This window comes from Hypomesus transpacificus, chromosome 3 (genome assembly GCF_021917145.1).
Source record: "Hypomesus transpacificus isolate Combined female chromosome 3, fHypTra1, whole genome shotgun sequence".
Classification (NCBI taxonomy): Eukaryota; Metazoa; Chordata; class Actinopteri; order Osmeriformes; family Osmeridae; genus Hypomesus; species Hypomesus transpacificus.
The window spans coordinates 5,784,038-5,801,901 of NC_061062.1; the positions used below are offsets into that span (position 1 = coordinate 5,784,038).

At 47.7% G+C, this 17,864-nt stretch overlaps 3 protein-coding genes across 7 annotated transcripts in view; 2 read left to right on the plus strand and 1 right to left on the minus strand.

Moving 5' to 3' along the window:
• Positions 1-8,945, plus strand: part of map4k5 (mitogen-activated protein kinase kinase kinase kinase 5) — a 28,481-nt gene extending 19,536 nt beyond the window's left edge. For 3 of the 4 annotated variants that reach the window (XM_047046217.1, XM_047046225.1, XM_047046234.1), the window contains exons 23-34: positions 276-355; positions 498-558; positions 2,175-2,177; positions 2,613-2,727; positions 2,849-2,907; positions 3,246-3,349; positions 3,615-3,792; positions 4,120-4,188; positions 4,721-4,813; positions 5,363-5,433; positions 6,640-6,695; positions 7,900-8,945. In XM_047046217.1, the coding sequence (XP_046902173.1) occupies positions 276-355; positions 498-558; positions 2,175-2,177; positions 2,613-2,727; positions 2,849-2,907; positions 3,246-3,349; positions 3,615-3,792; positions 4,120-4,188; positions 4,721-4,813; positions 5,363-5,433; positions 6,640-6,695; positions 7,900-7,987 (977 nt within the window). In that variant the 3' untranslated portion in view covers positions 7,988-8,945. The remainder of the gene's footprint in view (positions 1-275; positions 356-497; positions 559-2,174; positions 2,178-2,612; positions 2,728-2,848; positions 2,908-3,245; positions 3,350-3,614; positions 3,793-4,119; positions 4,189-4,720; positions 4,814-5,362; positions 5,434-6,639; positions 6,696-7,899) is intronic. The other variant, XM_047046245.1, reaches the window with a different exon arrangement.
• A 570-nt stretch (positions 8,946-9,515) lies between these two features.
• Positions 9,516-15,738, plus strand: cdkl1 (cyclin-dependent kinase-like 1 (CDC2-related kinase)). The gene is made up of 10 exons (XM_047046749.1): positions 9,516-9,708; positions 10,467-10,707; positions 11,594-11,715; positions 12,610-12,682; positions 13,167-13,257; positions 13,571-13,771; positions 13,941-14,023; positions 14,122-14,178; positions 14,299-14,460; positions 14,663-15,738. Exons 1-10 carry the CDS (start codon positions 9,629-9,631, stop codon positions 14,762-14,764), a joined length of 1,212 nt encoding a protein of 403 aa, XP_046902705.1. The 5' UTR covers positions 9,516-9,628; the 3' UTR covers positions 14,765-15,738.
• Positions 15,366-17,862, minus strand: dmac2l (distal membrane arm assembly component 2 like). 2 transcript variants are annotated; one of them, XM_047046945.1, is made up of 5 exons: positions 17,750-17,862; positions 17,358-17,465; positions 16,797-17,005; positions 16,124-16,295; positions 15,366-16,007 (listed from the first exon to the last, which is right to left on the minus strand). In XM_047046945.1, the coding sequence occupies exons 2-5, from the start codon at positions 17,456-17,458 to the stop codon at positions 15,893-15,895; spliced, it is 597 nt and encodes a 198-aa protein (XP_046902901.1). In that variant the 5' UTR covers positions 17,459-17,465; positions 17,750-17,862; the 3' UTR covers positions 15,366-15,892. The 2 variants fall into 2 exon arrangements, with proteins under 2 accessions (XP_046902901.1, XP_046902909.1); XM_047046953.1 differs by having other exon boundaries at positions 15,366-16,004; positions 17,750-17,855.
• Positions 17,863-17,864: the final 2 nt, after the last annotated feature.

Below are 17,864 nucleotides of genomic sequence, written 5' to 3' on the forward strand. Positions count from 1 at the left end.
TTTGGCCCGTTTGGTGTTGAATCCGAGGGGTTCAATTCTCTTGAAGACACGGGTCAGATGAGTGCCTTTTTCGAGACCATACCACAGGGATGGGTGGAGATGGTCATTGGCCGTGTTCATGCAGCACTACAAGTCTTGGGTGAAATCCCCAAAAGGAAAATCAGTTTTCAACAGAAAGCTTTTTATATATTTCTAAATGAAAAGAAAAGGCTGATGGGATGTACAGCTACTCTTTAACGTTAAGCACAAAATGAACCTCTTCTTGTTCTATTTAGACCAGTATCTGATTTTTGGGACTGAAGATGGCATCTACACCCTGAACCTGAACGAGCTTCACGAAGCAACGATGGAACAGGTGGGACCCCCCCCCCCCCCCACACACACATCTCCGGATGACTGGGCCAGATGTCGCGTCATCCTTCCGCCACCATTTAAACGGCACTTAGCGGCTGTTCCACCTCTAGGAGTCTGGCTGATTGTCCTCGTTTTCCTTTCAGCTTTTTCCAAGGAAGTGCACCTGGCTCTACATTATCAACAACAACCTGATGTCACTGTCAGGTGAGGGGACACGCACTCCCAGCAGCCTCTCTGTCGGCCCCACCAGCACCGGCTGCTTTGTTGTCCGCTGGTATCTGATTGGCTCGGAGGCCGGTACAATTACCTGGTATCTGCAGCTCGTGAACAGCAGTTAGTTTGACAGCTATTGAAAGGGTTCGGATGTGAGCCGTCTCACTTGACAGCACGCTCCTACACAGCCAAATCTGTTCTTTTTCAGTTGACGCCTGAGGCCTGTTCCACAAAGCGAGTTTACCGAATAAGCCAGACTTATGTCAGTCGGACTCATTTCTAGTTTTGAAACTAGCCTTGCCCGGGGCAGGCTAATTGTCAGGCTTAGACCGTGTTGTTGCTTAACCAGACGGTCGTGCGACACCGACCGAACGGGAAAACCATGATTTACCACGGACATTCTCATTTTCTTATTCTCATCAGTTCAATATGTAGGCTACATTTATAGAAAAATCTCCTCAAATGGCCTACATAGGCTACAACATTTAGCGTAATGCTGATGAACAATAATTTGATACACATCATTGACACGTTAAACGTATGGCTATATGGTAGTTTGGGATTTCAAATGTTTAGGCATCAGGCATAGGCCTATATCTCAATCTAAATAATCCAACTATAATTATCATAGCTATATCATCGTTAACAGTAGCCTACAATTGTGAAACAAACCTAAATCTATACATCTGTCCTCCATTTTCCCAACACAAAAAACATGTTAAAAAGTTAGGCTACTGGATAATGTATTGATTAATATTAGGCTATGTATTTAAAATAATGTCAAAAAAGTGAATTTAGATGTATTTAGAGGGTGTATGTTTTTTAATCAACAAAGTAAAGGTCTAAAAAAGAACCTCGACCGTTCATGTCAATCATGGCGTGTCGTTTCATTTTGATGAAGCGGTGCATGAGGGAGCTGTTATAGTACACGACTTAAAGGGAACGTTCTTTCTGGAAGAAGTCACATGGCCGTGTGCATTACTTTAGCCGTGGTGGATTGTATGATCCATGTTTTACTTCTCGGGCTGCTTAAGAATAGGGTGCACGAGCAATTAGCTTGACTACTTAAATCTGACTTGAATTAGTAGGATTGCTTGAGCTGAAATTGGCCTTTATGGAACCGCTTTAGCCCCGCTTGACTAATTAAACTAATTCAAGTCAAGTTTGGCACTTTAAGTCCCTTTTTTGAGCGGCCTTTATGGAGCAGGCCTCTACTTACGCTAGCCAAGGACATTGATTGTTTTCAGACAGAATGAAAGGCCTTTTTGGTAAGCAAATGATGTCGCTGTTTGACGGAGTTGAGTCATAACTCGTAGTACAAATGGTGGTTGTCTTTTGTTGTTGTTGGTCTATGCTTCTGCTTTCGTGGCTCGTTTCCTGGCTCCAGCTTCCCCTCATCGTCTGGGTCTGGCTGTGCGTGACGGGCACCCACAGACCTCTCTAGCCGGATCACAAATGCCATTTGCCACTGTGTCACTCTTGGGTCTCACCTATAGCTGTCTGCCACCCTGCGTATATTTAATCAGTTTTCTTCTCCTCTTCACTTGGCCACTCTCCCTGCTCCTCTCGTCTGGCTTGATTTGATATCCTACTAATGGCCTCACCAGAAGGTAATCATGCTTCCTTGTTCCATTCCTGTACCCCGGTCCTTGTTCGATGCCTGTTTCTTGTACCCTCTACCCAGTTTCCTGTACCCTCTATCCTGTTTCCTGTTCCTTCTACCCTGTTTCCTGTTCCTTTTACCCTGTTTCCTGTGCCCTGTTTCCTTGACCATCTATCCTGTTTCCTCTACCCCTGTTTCCTCTACCCGTTTTCTTGTACCCTGTATCCTGGTCAATGTTCTGTACTTGTTCACTATTTCCTGACTCTGGGTCACGGCTAACCTTCCTATACATGCTGCTGATTCGACCAGACTGGGGCGTTTAGAGGGGAAACAGAGAGACAGAAAGAGAGAGTGTGTGGTATGTCTGAGGGCTCTCCGTGAGAGAAGGTCTCCGTGTAGAGAGAGACTCTGACCCCATGTCCTGTTGGCACCCCGGCCACAGGGAAGACCTTCCAGCTCTACTCCCACAACCTCATCGGCCTGTTTGAGCAGCTGAGGAAGCCCGGCCTGGCGGCCCAGTTCCAGACCCACCGCTTCCCAGACAAGATCCTGCCCAGGTGAGGGAGTGTGGCCTGGGCCAACCAGGCTATGGCCTTGGCCTAGTCTGGGTCCCTCCCACTGGAGGTCATCTGAGTCTTTACCACTGTGGACACGAGCTGACTGCTTTTGTGTCCACAGGAGATTCGCCTTGACAACTAAGATCCCAGACACAAAGGGCTGCCACAAGTGCTGCATTGGTGAGTTGCGTGTCCCCCGCAAGCTCTCTCTCTCTCTGTCTGTCTCTCTGTCTGTCTCTCTCTCTGTCTGTCTCTCTGTCTGTCTCTCTCTCTGTCTGTCTGTCTGTCTCTCTGTCTCTCTCTCTGTCTCTCTCTCTCTCTCTGTGTGTGTGCTCTGCTGCTGTTGTCTGTCAGTACAAACAGGAGAGCCTCTCCCAGATGGTCCAACCAGGAAGCCGTCTTCTACTTTGTTCACTGCTCCTCTCTGTTTTGTGCGTGTCCTTCCTCCGTCTCCTGACCGATCCCCCTCTCCTCTCCTCACCAATCCCCTTTCTCCCCCCCCTCCCCTCCCACCCCAGTGAGGAACCCGTACACGGGTCACAAGTACCTGTGTGGAGCGCTGCAGTCGGGCATCGTGCTGCTGCAGTGGTACGAGCCCATGCAGAGGTTCATGCTGATCAAGGTTAGTGGCTCACCCTGTCCTGGAACACTGTGCACGCATGCACACACACGCATTCAGACATGTTCTGGAGCTTTCTCTGTCGTGACCCCCGTGCGCCTCTGCCTCGTACGCCTCTTATTGCTCTCCTCTTCTCATCTTTTGACCTTTCTTTCTCCTCGCCTTTTCTTTCCCTTCCAATCCTCTCTGTTTCTCTCTTCCTGTCTCTTCCCTTCTGTTTCTCCCTCCCTTCTCTCTCTCTTTCTCTCCCTCCCTCCCTCCGTCACAGCACTTTGACTTCCCCCTGCCCAGCCCTCTGAAGGTGTTTGAGATGCTGGTGGTCCCAGAGCAGGAGTACCCCATGGTGTGCGTGGCCATCAGCCAGGGCACCGAGCCAGGCCAGGTGGTGCGCTTCGAGACCATCAACCTCAACTCCTGCTCGTCCTGGTTCACCGAGATGGCCTCCCGTACGTACATGATGAAAGAAAATGGGGGGGGGGGGTGTTTGTATTTATTAGAGCTGTGAAAAAGAACGCGTTCACACGTTAGGATTAAATTACAGGATTCATTCGTTTTTGTTCGTTTTTTTTTTTAACACATACCGAGCAAATCGGTGATCTGTGATTAATCACGATTCATCTGCAGAAACCTGTGATCCATTTGATCAAAAAATGCGTCGTCATTTCACAGCCCTGGTATTTGAGTTGTGGCTTGTCAGATGTGTTTTGATAAGGCTGACCTTGACAGTGACAGTTTGAAGCGGTGAGTGTGACCCTGGTGGTGTTCTCTCCTAGCGGAACATCAGGTGGACGCCATCCACGTCACCCAGCTGGAGAGGGACACCGTGCTGGTGTGTCTGGACCGTAAGCTAACCCTCCTTCACCTCGCACACACACACACACACACACACACTCTCCTGTTCCCCTCACACACAGCCCCGTCAACAAACACCATCATTCTTTGTTGCCGATGTTAGTTGTCGACAGCCATTGGACGTAAAGATATTTAGGTGTGATATCTTTACGATGTGACTAACCTGCCTTGATGGTTGTCATGGGGCTTTTCTACTTGTTAGAGACGGCTGGCTTTCACAACAGCAGGCAGTGTTGAAGTGATGTTGCCGATACAGGATCTCAGCCGGTCAACTAGGCCCACTAAGACCTGATTGTGCAGTGTACTGAATCACTACCTAAATACTGTCTAAACGCTAAATACTCTGTATGAATACGAAATACGCAGACAAAATATTTATTATTTAGACAAAGTACTAAATGCTTTGTGTAAATACTGTCTAAATATTAAATACTGTCTTAATACTAAATGGTCTAAATGAAATGCTTTATACTCTGTAAAATATTGTATGTCCAAACACTGTACCGCATCTTGTTTTTTCAGGAAATTTGAAGATTGTCAATCTCCAGGGAAGACTGAAGTCCAATAAGAAGCTGGCGTCGGAGCTTAGTTTCGACTTCTGTATTGGATCTGTCGGTGAGCCCTGTCTCGTGATATCTAGTCACGATTCCGTTTCTCTGACTGGGAACGGGAGAGTAACTAAGCGCCCAAAACCCTTATTTGAATTGAACCCATCACTTTTCAGGAAAACCTTCAGCGTTTCAGGAACCTTTTGAAATGAACATTCATGAAATGTCCCCTCACCCACAACTTTTCACCAGAAAGTTTTTTTTTGACAGCATGGAGGACTTTAGTCGGGGGGGGGGGGGTTTGGTTGCTCTTTCAACGCTTTAGCTATGTGAGAGCGTGGCAGGCTGTGTCTGGGGGCTGATGTCTGTGTGTCTGGGGGCTGATGTCTGTGTGTCTGGGGGCTGATGTCAGTGTGTCTGGGGGCTGATGTCAGTGTGTCTGGGGGCTGATGTCTGGAGGCTGATGTCTGTGTGTCTGGGGGCTGATGTCAGTGTGTCTGGGGGCTGATGTCAGTGTGTCTGGGGGCTGATGTCAGTGTGTCTGGGGGCTGATGTCTGGAGGCTGATGTCTGTGTGTCTGGGGGCTGATGTCTGTGTGTCCCCCTGTTCCTCCCAGTGTGTCTCCAGGACAGCGTGCTGGCCTTCTGGAAACACGGCATGCAGGGACTGAGCTTCAAGTCCAACGAGGTGAGCGCTCCACAACACACACACACACACCCATTGCCACGACACACACACCACAACGACATATTCACAAGATACCACACACACTCAAACACATGCCATGAAACGCACCAACACCCCCCCCCCCCCCCCCTGCCGATCGCGGGAGGGTTGCCACGTCTTATCTGTGCGCTGGCGTGTTTGCTCAACACCCGAGGCCGCCGCTCCCCGGGGCCGCACCGACTCGCTCCGCAGCCTCCCTGAGGAGGAGCCCGCAGCGTGTTGCCGTGACCACCCCGGGGAGCGGAGTTACCCACCTTTCACCCAGGACTTCATGTTAACCTGATCACAAGCGCCCGCACACACACCCACACACACACTCATGCATGCAAACACAGGCTCTTGTACACGCACACACACGCACACAGAAGTTCAGAGATCACGGGGAGGTGAGGTGAGCCAGCGTGTGGGGCGGGGCTGTGTGTGAGGGCCAGGGAGCAGCAGTCAGCTGGCCGGGGCCTCTGGCTGCGCTGGCAGCTCTCGCCGGCCCCCGGGGGAAATGTCAGGGGCCATGCAAAATTCATGTTCAATCACAATCGCGACAGCTGCAACACGGGACGTTGGGCTGAATAATTCAGCCGCCGTCTCCCCGGACGATGGCCTTTGAAAAGCGGAGGCAGTGAAGAGGGCCGAGCCCATTGATCCCTGAGCGCCTCAGAGATGGCGCCGCCCGCCTTCTCGTTCCCCCCCGCCACCCCCTCCCTCCGCCTGTCTGAAGGGCCGTGCCTCCAGGGGGGGGGGGGGGGGGGGCTCTCTGCTTCAGCGGGCCGACCTGACGGGGCCTGACCGACACGCGCTCACAATACAAGATGGCCGACGAGATATTGAAGCTTCAGGGGAGGGCTGTGGTGTCGTTGTGCCTCGAAAGGCCAAACCCTTCTCTGTCTCTTGGCTGGGAAAACGGCATCCATAGAAAGCATAGACAGGCCCTGTGTCCGAATAGGGTTAGTCTGTCCCCATGTTTGGAACGGGATTTGATTTGTAGCATGGAAGGGTCTGCATAGTTAGTTTTTGTTTTGTCAGTAACTCCCTGAAGGAACCACTTATTTGACGTGATCCTATTTGATGTTACGTCATGATCTCTGGGGCTCCCGTGCTTCAGGAAGTGGCCAGGCAGGATTAGACCACATTTGCTCTGGGACTCATCATTTTCCGTTGCTTCGTCTGCAGGTGACCCAGGAGATCTCGGACCCCAGCCGAGTGTTCCGCCTCCTGGGATCTGACAGGTGAGACCTTCAGCTGGGAGGAATGACTCCCCTGAAGCCCTGTCTCTCATGTACCCATCCTCCGGCTTTCTCAAGTTCTCGCTCTGTCTGTTTGTCGCTCTATCTCTTTCTCCCATCTACTCTTTTACTTTCCTTCCTTCCCTTTTTCCACTCTCTCTCTCTCTGTGTCTCTCTCTCTCTGTGTCTCTCTCTCTCTGTGTCTCTCTCTCTCTGTGTCTCTCTCTCTGTGTCTCTGTCTTTCTCCCTCCACTCCCTCATCCCCGTTCTTCAGTCTCTACCTGTTGGCACAGCAGGGCTGTTTCAGGAGTGTGATTTATCTTTAGCCCCGTGACCTCTATAAAAGTGAGCGTTGCTCTCTCTAGCCAGGGGGGGGCGGGGGGGGGGGGGGGAGCGTCCTCCCTCCGGTTTGTTTTGCACATCGCCTGGAAACCGCCAAACATCCCCCCCCCTCCTCCCCCGGCTCTCTGGAGATCTGAGAGTCCTCCCAGCGGCGCGCTGTGGCTGCCTCTGTTGCCGTGGCGACGTGAGGAGGGCCTGGGCGGGGCCGGGTCATAAATCAAGCGGCCATCTTTGACGGTGGAAACGCACTCGAAACTCTCTCTCTCCCTCTCTCCCCCTCTCTCTCTGTCCTGGTCGTCAGACAGTAGAGAGGGGGTGCAGTGGGCTGCCTCCACCATGGAGACAGCCGGAGGTGGCTCAGCACATGTCGTATCACTGTCCAGGTAGCAGGGCCTCCGGGCGGGCCAGGACAGGTGAGCTGCCCTGGGCCCCCGGGGCCCTGGACCCAGCCTTGCAGTGGCACCAGGACAGCCTCTCCCTGCCCTCCCCCCCCCATGTTTTATTTACCAGTGCCAGGGCACTGCCAGCCTGGTTTGAGTGTCTCTCAGCGCCTCTGTAATTTCATCTGATGGGTCGGACAGTAGGGACTGTACCCTGCTGTCACCCCTCTCGTCTGTCACCGCCACGGGATGCGACATGTGGCTGAAGATGCTCCTGCTAGTCATGGGCAGCCTCCCCCTTCCCCTTCTGTATCATACCAGGCATGGTCCTTTTCGATGTTGGCCTCTCATAAGAGGTGTTTGTTCCAAACACAAACCTCAAGGTTGTACGACAGCTTGTCCGCCTTCTGTTCCGTGGTGGTTTTTTGTGGTTGTGGCCGTTTTCCGACGTGTGGTTCTGACGCCGTGTTTCTGGTCCCTGGCAGGGTGGTGGTCCTGGAGAGCCGACCCACAGACAACCCCACAGCCCAGAGCAACCTGTACATCCTGGCCGGCCACGAGAACAGCTACTAGCCCCGGCCCAGAGCAGGGAGGCCCCCAGCCACGTGGGTAGAGCAGCCTGGGGGTGGGAGATATGACCAGACTGAGCTCAGCACTGGCCCCAGTCAGCCTTCTCCCCGGCCAGGACCACTGCAGGACTTGGCAGCCGTCAAGCTGCTTGGTCATCCAACACACGAAGCCCAGAGCTGGGGACCTGTATCCACCAGTACAGCCTTACACCCCTGGTCCACGCCCAGCGAGGACCAGGGGCCACTGCCCAGCAGGGAGAGGCCGAGCTCAGGGACAGTCTGGCCCAGCATGACCTCAGACCTGCACACTCTGTTGGCTTCTAAATGATCAATATCTAGAGGTGGAAAAAAAAAGTGCCATAAAATTCACGTTTCTTAGCAACAACAACAAAAAAAAACGAATGTGGGAGATTTATATATTTTGAAAAGCCCTTCATAACAAGAACTTACAGATGGGACTTGAGGTGAATGTGCTAAGCCTAGACTGGGGGGGTATGTCCGGCTCAAAACTAATATAGTGGTTTGACCAGAACTCCCATGTCTCTTACTCGATGTAGGCAATGTAATTATTTATTAATCTCTAAGCAAAAAGGGTAAGTTACATTTGTATGTGAACCAGTGACGGGGGCAGCAGTCCTGCTGTGAGAGGGACCCTGTGAAGATCAGCTGCCTGTTGAGCAGTCGCTGGGCAGCTTTGGGGTTATATTAACTGCGATGTCATCCTGCTCCTGCTGCTTATTTTAGACGTTACAATGTAAAGCTTTCTTTCTCTCAGTTGTTTTCAGTTTTTTAAACCCATTTACTTGTACTCAATATTTGCACCATGTAAGCACTTTTGTACATTTTCTTTTTTTTATTTAAATGACAAAATAAGGGAAAATGCTTTTTTTCATAACATCTTTGGCATTCCCTTCGCAAAATCTAATGTATGCTGTTTTTGTAATAAAAGCTATTGTTAACAATATGAGCTTCTGGGCTTGTTGTCTCGTGCAGCTAAGTGGAGACTTGGGATCTTTCACATTTAACTCATTTAGCAGATGCTTTCATCTACTAAATGACACACTAATAGTGTACACTGTACAGATGGATAGAGACAGATCATAGGTGCACAGTTCTAACAGTTTTTCAGTGATGAGAGTCAAGGAACAATCTTTGCCAGGCACAATCATCTCAAACATCTCAGATAGTGTGTGTGTGTGTGTGTGTGTCGTGTGAGGCATGATCGAGAAGGAGATGAGCTTCTGAAGAAAGGATTTAAGAGAAGTGTGAACATTTTTATTTTGGTTGTGTAAAGAAAATGTCAAGGCATGACAGCAGTTTGTAACAATTTGGATCGAATCTGCAACACCCTATAACAAAGAAAATTCGACCCGACCAAAATGCTTATGATCAAATGGCTCAATGACCACAAGCCTTTGTTCGCTAAACCATCACAGCCATGGAAAGTGCTACCTTCAATTTGTAAACACCACATGGAAACTCAAACCCTCAATTAGTGTATTCATCATGCCGGGGCCGCCCACTGGTGCCAACCCTCCGCTCTACATCAAACTGCGCCGTACAGAAGAGGCGGAGTCGGTCATCCAGTTCCTATGGGGACCAGGCTGAGAGGGAAAACGTTTGCTTGCTACATTTACAGAACTGAATGCTCATCCGCTCAGAATATGCATGTCAACTCTGCGCGCTCCAAGCATCTCTTGTAGCTGACCGTCAAAACGACACCTCGTAAGTTTTTTACATTGATTTTTACTATCCATCAACAGGTGGTTATTCGAGTATCCTATTATGAAATGACACTGTTAAAATGATTGTTTAATGTGTTGAGATTAAACTTTATTTTCTTTTGTTTTGACAAATTACAGTATTGTCTTTAGATTTCAGCAGGCTGTTCTTTCACTCACGGTTATTACACTGTTTAGCCGACTTGTTCAGCTTTTATGGCATAAGATACCGGGGCTTAAGAAGTGAGGAACTTTGATTTAATCTAATTACAGCATGATTTTTGGTCCACATACGCTACTTTCAAATGCTGTAGGCTATGTTTATCTAAGAGCGTATACTTTGCAATGCAAATGTTTTCGTTACGCAATAACTGTTCAGAGGCAGGTGTAGCGTTTCCTGGAGCTCTCTTGAGAATCTTGTCCAACATGTTTACGTTAGAAGTCCATGGACAGTAACACAGCACTGTAGGCTATATTACGTGATATAATTGTTACCATTAAAATGGTTATTGTGCGCAATGAGTTTGCTTTAAAATGTTTAACCCGCTGGATTGTATTTTCTATGCTTTTAACCTATTGCTTGGTATTTATTGTTGTATCAGATGCTGACACAGACTACATTAAGACATTTAATTTGACAGTTACCCTTTGTTAAAGCGTTTTTTAGCTGCTGAACAAGACCGAAAAAAAAACAAATGAAAGAAATAAATGAATAAGCCTACATATACTGCTATTTTAAAAGTTGATGTGTAACTCCTTTAGGCTGGTCTGTGTGCTCCGGGGTGAAGGTGTGAATCTGCTGATGAACTGTGAGTGCTCCTTGCCCTGCCCCAGCATGGAGAAGTATGAGAAAATAGGAAAGATTGGAGAAGGATCCTACGGAGTAGTCTTCAAGTGCAGGAACAAAGACAACGGACAAATTGTGGCAATTAAGAAGTTCGTTGAGTCCGAAGACGACCCCATCATTAAGAAGATTGCGTTGAGAGAAATTAGGATGCTAAAGGTAACACAGCCTTGGAATTGTATTTTCTCTCCGACTAAACCATCTTTCCCTTGAGCTAGGGAGGCGAACCCTAGCTGTCCATGGCGGCGAGTTTCTCACGCCGTTTTAAGGCGCTGACCTTTCTGAATAGCTTCTGTTAAAACCCCATCAAGACTTGTTTTGACGGTTTTGACTCTGGAAAACAACAGAGTTAAACAGTTAACAGTTAACAGGGTTAAACCGCCCTTACACTTCATAAAGTTTCACCCACATTTGAATATCGCTCTAATTATGGTCTGAAACAAGGATAGCCTACATTGTGCAAGTTTGAAACAAGCATCTTTCTCTGGTTTCAGCACAAGTTTTCATTTTAATAAAATAATGTAATATTAATTTTAGAACTGAGTATTTATTATATTGTCCAGTCATAAAGTCATTATCGTGTTTATTTTTATTTTTTTATTCAGAGGTATCTTAAGGGTTATATTTTGAAAAATACACCAGATAGTATTGTTGCTGTCAGCCAGTAGCTTGATGAGTCATCACAGGGCTCCTGTCATTTCTCCTAAACAGGTTCGGATGGAGATAGGTCACCATGGCAGGCAGCTGTTTATAACTGTTTGTAAAGGCTGTTTTGTTTCGAGTTTGTTTGGTTAGGCGTGTGGAAGCTTGCCTGAACAAACTAAACATAAAATGCATTGATTACTTTATCTGTCACAAACATTGCTCAGTATCGCTGCTCTGTTGAACACAGCCTATGCACAGGGCTGTGTAAGGTTTTAATTAACTTTAATTTATACAGCTATGTCCATTGAGAACAACGTATTTCTTGCAATCGTCCCTTGTGCTGCAAGTAGGCCCTATACTGTGTAAAACTGTATGGTGTTTTTGTTTCTACTCTACCCAGCAACTGAAACACTCCAACCTGGTGAACTTGATTGAGGTGTTTCGACGTAAACGGAAGCTGCACCTGGTTTTTGAGTATTGTGACCACACAGTCCTCAATGAGCTGGACCGCTACCCCAGAGGGTGAGACACACGCATGCGTGCACTCAGGAACACAGAAACACACATTGTGTTTACCACTGACTACACCCACATCTTTAGTCATGGAAAGATAGTATGCCTGCTTCCTAATGATCACTAACGCAAGTTACTTCATCCAACCAGCCGTTAGACTACAGGAAATGCACTCCTTTGGTGCTCTCTACATGACTAAAGTACACACCCAAACCTCCCCCCAGTTCCCCTTTTACACAGAGTACTTCATCCCCGTACACTGCAGGCATTGTAAAGTACAAGGTGTTGACGTGGAGAGAAGCAGAGGACTATCCGCTTGTTATAATCCTTTTAGGTGTCTGACAGGCTGCGTGCAGAAAGACATGAAGAATCAGCTGCATTCTATCAGTGTACACTAAGTATGGTACTATTCTATCCGAACCTCGTGCATTCGTTTTAGTGTACACTACACTGCTCCGTGGTGGCTTCAGTGTTTGACTGTTGCCAAGGAGGCTGTCCTGGTGGTTGTGGAATGTTTACAGTGATGCACACTCCCAGACGGCCATAGCTGGCAGGGCTGCTAGCTGCAGGGGTTCTGAGGCGCTCTCCGAAATTTGTACTCTGTCCGTGGTGTTGGTACCCCAGGAGGTACCCCCAGCCTGGGGGAGGGGGGGGGGGGGGGGAGGGGCCACAGCCAGGGGAATGAGGTGGTTATTAATTGCCAGTCACAAGCCTCGATTTAGCCATAACCCAGGCAACGCTGATAGATAGACCCTGTATCAACAAAGCCTCAGGCAGCCCAGTCACAATAGCAGGGCCCTTAACTGGCCTCCAGTTCCTCCCCTCAAGAACCAGAGGAACAGGAGAGAGACCCAGCCTGGATGCTGGCTGCTGCCTTCCTGACTGTTTGTGTTTGACCCACAGTGTTCCGGAACACCTGGTGAAGAGTATTACCTGGCAAACACTCCAAGCCGTCAACTTCTGCCACAAACAGAATGTAAGTAGTTATCTGTCTGCTCGCTTTTACAAGGAGAGACACGAACACTGTTTGAATTCTTTTCAGTCTTTGTGACTACTGTCGACCTTTTACTATCCAGGAGTTAGGCCTATGTAGTTTAGCACTCTTGGAGTCGTTTTCCCCAACTCTTAAAATCCACTTCACTTCACTTTTCAGCTATTTCAATATCATCCTGTCCTCCCTGGCAGCCGACATGGGTTAATTGTTCTCTTTTACTGGAATTCTTTTCTCCTCGCTGACCAGTAGTTAATGTATCACAGGGACACAGCGGCAGGGCCCTTTTAACAGTCTGGGGAGTCAACGTCTGATTCGTTTTTTAGCTTCTCACAAACGCGTCTGCATCACAGACTTATTCCGAGACCACAGGTGCTATTTAAACTCCCAGAAGGGCTGATAGTTGGAACAGTCCACTTGGTTCTGAAGGTCATTCAGTGACTAACTGCATTGTCTCACTTTGTTGCAGTGCATTCACAGAGATGTTAAACCAGAGAACATTCTTATCACGAAACACCAGGTCATCAAGCTCTGCGACTTTGGATTTGCCAGAATACTGAGTAGGTGTTTCATGTCTGAATGTAATGCTCCTGTAGAAGACTCCTGTTTGTGCCACTTCCACCTGGTGGACACTAAGTGTACTGCAACCACAACATTCCATCCATTCCCTCTCCATTGAACTGAGAGGGATTTCATTTAAACGTTCCCTTGTGTGTTTGGTGCCCTGTTTGTTGCATTTAAAACTCGTTTTGTGTGTGTTTTGTACCATAGCTGCGAATTTGGTATTGGAAACGTGTAATTTCTTCCGTCATAGGTTGTGCCTCTGCTGTGACCCTGTCGTTGACGTGTCATGCCTGTTCTGTTTCCCCTCAGCCGGCCCGTGTGACTACTACACAGACTACGTGGCGACGCGCTGGTACCGGGCCCCGGAGCTGCTGGTGGGGGACACCCAGTACGGCCCCCCCGTCGACGTGTGGGCGGTGGGCTGCGTCTTCGCTGAGCTGCTCTCCGGGGTTCCGCTCTGGCCCGGGAAGTCCGACATGGACCAGCTGTACCTCATTAGAAAGACTCTGGGTAGGGGGACTGTTGGTGTGGTTTTCACTCCTTGACCCTCTTTTTTTGGTCATTCGTTTGTATTCCTTCGATGCATGAAATGAGCATCTCTCTAAGAGTGCGAATGTGAAGTCTTATTTATTGAGGTCATCTCAGTTGTCGGAGAGATGGTTTTTTCTGTCGTGTGCAGGAGATCTGACCCTTCGACACCAGCAGGTTTTCAGTAATAACCAGTTCTTCAGTGGAGTTTCCATTCCAGAACCACAAGAGATGGTGAGTTCCAGATCACCTTTTTTCCAGTTTGGTTAATATTAAGCAAAAACAACTGTCAGTATGAAAAGTTTTGTTTTTTTGTGTATGTCTCTTTAAAGGAACCTCTGGAGCAGAGATATCCTCATATCTCATATCAAGCACTAAGTCTTATGAAGGTACACTTTAACCACAATGTGAAAACAAACTTTGCATCTTCTCCCATGATTCTCCCTCTTTTTTTGTTGCTGTTTTCCCCCCTAACTCGACTGACCTCTCTCCTTGACCTCTGACCCCAGGGCTGCCTGCGGATGGACCCTCTGGAGCGTCTGACCTGCGGGCAGCTGCTGGAGCACCCCTACTTCGACACCCAGCGGGAGAAGAGCGAGAGCGCCTCGCGCGAGCTCGACCGTGCCACCAGGAGGCGCTCACGCATCACGCGGAAACACCTTCCCCCCGGGGTGAGGAACATGACCGCATCAGGAACTGCTGTTTGAAATGATCTCGTGCGAAGAAGTGTTGCTTTGACAGTGGTTTTTTTTACGTTTTAGAAGAAATTGTATCTACTGTTTTGTTATACTTTCTGGTATGTTGTGTGCTTGGACAGTGGTTTTCAGGGATGTTTGCGCTGACTTCTAAAGTAACTTCTTTTCACCTTTCCAGTACTTACCACAGCTGACAAGTAGCAGCATCTTTCCAGCTCTGGACAACAAGAAATACTACAACAACTTACGAAAGTTCAACTACCACTTCCCTAACATCTGAGTATACTGCATCCCTGTTGCTACGTCAATATTTACAACCATGATAAGCTTTTCAGTCAGTGCAGGATAGCCCTGGGAAACAGTCAGAAGATCCATGGTTTTGATTGGGCGTGCAGGTGTGTCTCCTGGTTATGATGTCATTCTATGCACTTGTGTAATACTGAACTGTCATGTCAGGATCTTGGAGGATTTCCTGTCCGACCACAGTGAGAACCTTCAGGAGTGGAGCCTGGCTGTTTTACCCTCTGAGCATATATGTTAACAATTCTTCGAATACCACCAACTTGACCCTAAAAGTACAATTACTGGAAGTACCATTTCTCAGTGGCTTTGCCTGTATTTAAGGCCTATTTAGTTGTATTTTGTGTGACTATTTAGAATGACAACGAGCAGAAAATCTGCTCTGCTTTGTAGGTGTTTGTGTAGAATTACATCATGACATACTGCCTTATCTTGTTTGCCAAATGTCTTTTATATATTGAGTAAGTGATGTTTCTTGGTGGCAAACTGACTTGTTTTGGTTAATACTGATTGTCTTCAGTAAGTTATAATAATGTGTTTCAATTTACCGTCATCAAATAGTTAAAACATGGTATAGCCAGCAAAGTCCATCTTGTTTTATTCAAAATAATGTCTAAAAGCCAGACTGTTTACTGCACTTTAGACTGTTCTCTGAAATGTGGTACATGCAGTAAATAAAACAAAACAATTCTTCATGTAGTAACGATTCCTCAAATAAGGTGCTAAGGATTTAACTAGCCATGTATCTTCCACCTGACACAATGAAATGCCAAATTAATCCTGGTTTAAATGACTAATGATTCGTTGTCATCCTCCATTTTTTCACGTAGATATCTTCCTCGATGTACTTTTTGTATGGTTGTGCTTGATACGACGAATGCCGAAAAAAGACTAGGATAGGCAAATCTGTCAAACTACGTTGAAGTCAGTGGAATAAAGTGCTGTATAATGAAAGCCTCAGCCTTCCCCATTCTTCCCCCCCACATCAGCTTCGGAGGGAGCTTCTATCATGTTGTCATGGCACCTGTGATGGCCACAGGCTCCACGACAGCCCCTGCTGCTGGCTAAGCCCCTCTGAACCCAGGACTGGGATGCACAGGGAGTCACGCTAGTCAAGGTCCAGGTCTATTTCCAGGCGGGGCAGAGCCGTCTGTAACCTCTCCACAGTCTTGTCCTTCTCCTTCAGCCCAGGCAGGTCACTGAGAAATAACGTCTCCAGCCTCCTTTGGGTTGTACCATCCCAGCATAAAATAGAAATTACTAACATGACTGAATGAGAGGTATGACGTCACTGACAAAAAGGTGCTCTGTCGCTCGAATGGATGTCAAACACACTCACCGGAGCTTGTGCAGAGCAATGACGCCCTTATCTGTCACGTTACCACAGGAAACCACCTCCAGAGCATGCAAGCTGTCCTGCAGGTTCTCCACTGAGCTCAGCTTCTCCAGACAGGCATCCTCAATATAAATGCACTTGTTGAACTTGATTTCCTCCAAATACTGCAAGCCGTCTATGAAGCAGAAAGAAATGCGTTCAGAACGTCCACCGACTGACCGCCGCGTCCTCTCAACTCTAGTTTCAACTGTGAACCCAGAAAGGCTTGGCCTGGCATGACACCTGACACAGGGTCACAGATGACGCCGAGAAGTCTCTCTTACGGGTGTAAAACATCCCGCTAGCTGACGTCACTGGAGGCTACACTGTCTGGGAGAGAGCGGCTTTCACCTCGCATGCCCCAGAACACAGCCTGGTGTCGTGTTTTGAGCTGAATCGTCAAGACAACTTGAGGAGTTTGTGCGACAGATCACAAGCCATAGCACTAAACTAATTGATTTAGAATTCCATTTGATTGTTAGTTGACTGCTGATTTTTGCTATTACAGATAAACCAGTATAAAGGATCCCTGTTGCGTATTCCACAACTGAGCGATATCGTTAACGGCTTCATATTAAAGCCCCCTTTAGAACAACAAAGCAAGATCAAAACGTGTCTGTCTGAGCGCTGAACCCACCCAGGTGATCGAACCCCTGGTGCATGATGCAGGACTCTGTGGCATCGATGGCCTGGATCTTGTATCGTCCCAGGGGACCAGTGGGGAGCCCGTTGTAATCGTGATGAAAGCGGTCGAACCCCTGGAACCTCACTTTGGCCCCACATCTCAGCAACCACTCTGCAGCTGCCCGGTCCGGACCCACGGCCTTCATACGCTCATGGTCAACCCTGAGGACCCAGATTAAACAGCAGAGCATGACCACTGAACAGTCTCATAGCCTCATGCAATTTGTATTGTATGGCTGTAGTTTAATGGATAAATGGTAATGTTTAATTGGATCATGCTTTTTGGTGAAATAAGGATTTGTCGTTTTTCTATTGCATTGTTAAAACCTGAAAAACCTGCAGTGAGGAGTTTAGTACTGGGTTTAGTCTGGTAACGAACTTGCTACTGTCATGCAATTTACAAAGTATTTCAACAACTATCGGTAAAAAAAAAACAGTATTCCAGGTTGTATTTATTTATTTATTTAAATATAATAAAACATTGTTGTCTAAGTGCTTGGTGAAGGTCACTCACTTGTTGAACACGGCATTGAGCCAGCCCCAGAACCCCCTGGTAGTGTTTGGTCCAGACCTCCGGGAAAATGCAGTCTGGGCTGCTTTTGACAACAGCCTCATTTTGAACCTAAAAATGACATTAAAATACGTTTTGTTTTAAATACACTGTTTACTGTTCCTACATTGAAACATCGCCAATGCAAACTAACTAAGTAGTTGTAAGACATCTACTTTACATGCTAACTGTAATCCACCTGCTTGTCTGCAGACAAGCCCTTCGCCAGATCCCCTGCTGACATGCAGCTTCTCTAATGTTTCAATCGTTTACATACATTTTTCTTACAAAACATGAAAGGCTACCTGCGTTGCATAACACTCAAACGCAGTTCTACGTAATATACATTGGCTAACCTCAATTCACAAGAAAGCTGTCGACGTTTGTATTTCTCCTGGGTTTCTATCAGACTGTTGGTTTGTTGCACACAGTCAATAGTCAGTCGTCACTAACGCAGTTCGATAAATCTGA

Bases quoted from the DNA above. Each gene is read 5' to 3' on its own strand.
- cdkl1 (XM_047046749.1), top strand. From the start codon at position 9,629: ATGCTCATCCGCTCAGAATATGCATGTCAACTCTGCGCGCTCCAAGCA. The intron at 13,258-13,570 runs GTAGGTGTTTCA...GTTTCCCCTCAG, and splicing joins TGGATTTGCCAGAATACTGA to CCGGCCCGTGTGACTACTAC. The intron at 14,179-14,298 runs GTACACTTTAAC...CTCTGACCCCAG, and splicing joins AAGCACTAAGTCTTATGAAG to GGCTGCCTGCGGATGGACCC.
- dmac2l (XM_047046945.1), bottom strand. From the start codon at position 17,458: ATGAGGCTGTTGTCAAAAGCAGCCCAGACTGCATTTTCCCGGAGGTCT. The intron at 17,006-17,357 runs GTGAGTGACCTT...CTGGGTCCTCAG, and splicing joins CTCAATGCCGTGTTCAACAA to GGTTGACCATGAGCGTATGA. The intron at 16,296-16,796 runs GTGGGTTCAGCG...TCTGCTTCATAG, and splicing joins CCAGGGGTTCGATCACCTGG to ACGGCTTGCAGTATTTGGAG.